Genomic DNA, 4855 nt, shown 5'->3' with positions numbered 1-4855 from the left:
CCATGCGAGTCTGACGGACGATGACTGTTCCCTGTATTGAAAGCTGGGTATCGGGTCCGTAGATTTTATAACACATCCCCTTGCCACTTAAGTCTTCTTTGAATACATTTTGATATCATTATTCATACAATTATTTTTATAGCATTATAGCTCAAGGTTCATGGTTACGAAAATATTACAAAGAGGAATGTTATACATTTTTAAAGTTTAAGAAAAGAGCTAGAAAGGCATTCAGATATGACCGTTACAATCACTTTACTGCTTTTCGTTTCTAATATCAGCGGATTTGATTTAAGGCGTGATTTTTTGCATTGATTTTTGTTAATTGCGCAATCGAAAATGTAGGCAATTCAACGCCTTATATATATTTTATGAATTTTGTATACGTTATTTAGTCATTATCAATGTCAGCTTTAGTAAAATTGCACGATTATTGTCATAATTTTTATAGCCATCTTTCATTGCTGTTAACATAATGATTTTGATGAGTTATCCCTAATATTATTTTATTACCATTTTCAAAATGAAGGCAATATGAATAAAATGTTACACCGTAAAATACAAATAAAAAAGTGGTCAACATCATATATAATCTCAAACTTTCTCACTCCTCTTCTCAAGTTGACATTGAATACTCCTTACTGAGCCTAAATCAGGTTTGCGTTCTTGATAAATAACTATTCGTTCTTGGCTTCATCACAACAACACCGCGCTTGACAATAAACTTTTCCTGTTTTACTGCCGTTAGTCTCATGACGCTAGCAATTTTTCTTACGAGATGGTCGATCTTTATGTCTTGTTTATATCAATGGACGCTTAACTTAAAATTTAATACCATCCCATTACATGACCCGGAATGTGTGTTGCAGGAACCGCCGTGACGTCACTGGGTTTTCCCGTTTGAATATTTCTTATAAGTATTGAGCCCTTTGGATCAAGTCAGTTGCGTGGCATCTTTGGTCCGATAAACAGGTAGGTGTGCTGTGTTCTTACTGCGACTTACGAAAGATGCGATGGAAAGTGTTTTACATGGCGGAAAAATAAACAAATAAAGAAAATGTCAAAATTCTATTGCGTGATTTTGATTTTGGAGTATTTTTCATTTACGGATTTGCTAAATCCAGGCAACGGATTATCTTGAAAAAGAAATTTGTAGGGGAATAGGAAAAGTCAGATCTACAGGTGTTCTCTATTGATAATAATAAAAAAATTCTTATATGTAATTTATACACTCAGTTGTGTACCTGTCTAAGTATGCAACTGTACAAAATGGCGTAAAAAATGGATCATTGTGATTTGTACAAAAGGTTGAAATATTGAATATTTCAGAAATGAATTGCAGTTTGTATCTATCTATCTATATACCTCTATATATACATAGAGATACATAGATAGATAGATAGTTATATATATATATATATAGATAGATAGATAGATAGATAGATAGATAGATAGATATGCACACACACACACACACACACACATACACACACACACACACACACACACACACACACACACACGCGCGCGCGCACGCACGCGCACACGCACACACATACATACACACGCACACACACACATACACATAAACACGCACACACACGCGCGCGCGCGCACACACACACACACACACACACAAATCTATATATTTGAGTATATATATATATATATATATATATATATATATATATATATATATATATATATATAAACACACATACATGCATAAATTGTACTCGCTGCAATTATGAACACAATTCGACCTCCTGTACAAATCGCAATGGTTGAGCTTTTGTGTTATTTTGCACGCTTGTACACGTAGACTGGTACAAACATAAGTTCACCAATTACACATGCATGTATGTATGAGTACGCATATACAGATCATAAAACGAAATTACTTCACAAGACGTCATTTGTACAGGTAGACAAATACATAAATAAGTGCACCAATTATGTAGAAGGAAAAAATAGATAAAAAAAGTTTTTAAAACAAGAAAAAAATTAAAGAAGTTACATCCTCCCTCCCCCAAAAGAGTAAATAAATATGTACCCTATCACCTTCCCCCAAAAGAGTTACCTGCCTCTAACACCCCTCCCCCCACCCCACACACACAAAAAAGTTACCCCCAAAAAAGTCATACCCCCCCCCAAAAAAAAAAAAAAAAAAAAAAGGAGAACAAGAAGCGCAAATAGACATAGGACTTGTTTTTCTCAACTCGTACTTCTTTCCAGTTCAAGATGCAGGTGATAGCTGTCTTGCTCGTGTCCCTGGCGGCTGCTGGGCTGGCTGCTGTCGACGGCGCTGACGCCCCTCAGGGAATCGGCGCCCCGAGAATAGGAGATTTCATTCAGAAGGTTTGTTGTGTTGTTATCGTTATTATCATTATTATCACTATTCATTATCATTATCTATTATCATTAGTATTATCGTTCTTCTTATTATTTATATCTATTATTATTATTACTTTTATTAGTATCGTCACTATTGTTTATCATCATTATTATTGTTATCATCATTATCATTATAATCATCAGTATCACTGTTTTAGTAGTAGTATTAGCAGTAGTAGTATCATCATTCTTGTGATTATATATCTTTATTATTATTGTTATTATTATTAATGTCATTATCATTATTGTGATAATTCATTTGTATTATCATTGTTATTATCATTATCATTATTATTATTTTCATTTTGCTGATTCTTTTTGTGATATTGGTAACATTGTTATTGTTGTTGGTATTTGCATGTGTTGTTCTTACTAGCGTTATTATTGTATTTTTTTTATTATTAACATCATCATTTTCATCGTCGTTATCAAACATCGTCATTGGCCGAATTATCATTATTATTATCATTATCATTATTATCACCATTATCCCTATCACTATTGTTATAAGAGCACCATCATTATTATCGTTATCATTAACATTATTGTATCATTATTATTATCATCAATATTGTAACTGCTTTTATTATAATTGCTAATGCTCCTACTATAATGCAACTACTACTTCTACTATGTTACTGCCGATGATGCTACTGTTGCTACTACTACCACTATAGTACTACTACTACTTCTACTACTATTACTACTAGTATAAAAACACAACAAGTGTAACTACAACTACTATTACAGCAAAGACAACAACTGCAACTATTACTACTACTATTACTATTATTACTACGACTGATACTACTACTACCAGTACTACTACTACTACTACGACTGCTACTACTGCGACTACGACTACTATTACTACTACTACCATTACTACTACTGTTACTACTACTATTACTATATTTGCTACTTCTATTACTACTACTACTGCTACTACAAATACAGCTACTAGTATCACTACTACAGCTACTTCTACTATTACAAGTATCATTATATCATTGTTATATTTTTTATCATTATGATTCATCAGCACTAATTAACCAGACATAATTATTGCAGTTCGCGCAGGACCTCTCTTCGGCGTCCCGGAATGAACCTCTCAACGCCGTGTTCTCCCCGTTCAGCATCACGTCCTTGCTCTCGATGCTGCTGATGGGCACGTCCGCCTCGACCTACGACCAGCTCCGCTCCGCGCTTCGGTACCCGCCACAGGTGCCTGACGCTGCGATTCACGACGCCTACCGAAACCTCATGCAGACCCTCGTCCAAGAAAACCCGGGGATAATCGTGAGCGTGGCCAACAGGCTGTTTCTGAACCCCGATGCAGATATCCTGGAGTCCTACAATGACAATGCGCAGCGGTTTTATGGGACCAAAGTGCAGCAGCTCGACTTCTCCCGCCCGAGCGCCGCGAGGGACGCCATCAACGCGTGGGTGAACCAGATGACTCGAGGCAAAATCCCGAAGCTCTTGACCAACGTTAACCCCCAGACGTCCGCGCTGGCCGTCAACACAGTCTACTTCAAGGGCGACTGGGAGAACCCCTTCGACAAGACGGGCACCACCCGGGGCACTTTCAACACGGGCAAACGCATCATCAATATCCCCATGATGTCCACGATCATGAAGGTGCTATACACTGACCTCCCTGTTTTGAACGCTGACATGATAGGTTTGCCGTACAAGGGAGGTCAGTTCGCGATGTACTTCATTGTGCCAAAGGGACCCGCTTCACTGAGGTCACTACACACTCTGGAGTCCCAGCTGGATCCCCATACCCTCAATCGGTACATCGGGAACATGTCCCTCATCCACATGAACGTCTTCCTGCCCAGAATGCGACTCAACTTCAGGACCGATCTTGCCGACACTCTGAAGCAGTTTGGAGTCACCGATCTCTTTGATCCTAGCCGAGCGGACTTCAGCAAAATGACGTCCAACAGGATCTTCGTCGATAAAGTCATTCACGAGACGATCATTGACATCACGGAGGCCGGCACGGAGGCAGCAGCGGCCACGGCATCAACCATAGTTCGCTTCGGTTCGTCGCGAGAATTCTCCGTCAACCGGCCCTCGCTTCTCCTCCTCCGGGAACAGCAGACGGGAGTGCCTCTCTTCTGGGGCAGAATCGTCGAACCCGAGCCCTTGCGTTAGGGCTTCAGGGCGCCACCAATGCTTCGTTGTTGATCGTTTTTGTTATTGTTGTAGAAAACACGAAATTTAAGGCCTTAAAGTGTGTTCTTACTTGTTCATGTCCACTCGCCTTGATCTCTCCCCACTGGTGAGTCTCAAGTTTTTCTGTTAGAAGTATTGTCTGTCTCATGTGATTGTTGAATATGTAAAAATATAAACTACTCATTACCTTAGAACATCCAGTTTGGCATCCCTCCAACACGGCTGCAGATACGTTCAAGAAACCTCTAAAGCCTTGGATAGTGAAACAAAAATA

The 4855-nt window shown here is 38.7% G+C and overlaps 1 protein-coding gene across 1 annotated transcript in view; it reads left to right on the top strand.

The window, feature by feature from the left end:
- Nucleotides 1–4639, top strand: part of LOC113825956 (uncharacterized) — a 21395-nt gene extending 16756 nt beyond the window's left edge. The window contains exons 11-13 of the mRNA XM_070144632.1: nt 944–972; nt 2236–2358; nt 3466–4639. Of these exons, the coding sequence (XP_070000733.1) occupies nt 944–972; nt 2236–2358; nt 3466–4560 (1247 nt within the window). The 3' untranslated portion in view covers nt 4561–4639. The remainder of the gene's footprint in view (nt 1–943; nt 973–2235; nt 2359–3465) is intronic.
- The last annotated feature ends 216 nt before the right edge of the window (nt 4640–4855 follow it).

The sequence above is a fragment of the Penaeus vannamei genome, chromosome 32, assembly GCF_042767895.1.
Source record: "Penaeus vannamei isolate JL-2024 chromosome 32, ASM4276789v1, whole genome shotgun sequence".
NCBI lineage: Eukaryota > Metazoa > Arthropoda > Malacostraca > Decapoda > Penaeidae > Penaeus > Penaeus vannamei.
This window is presented reverse-complemented; position numbering and strand designations above follow the sequence as displayed.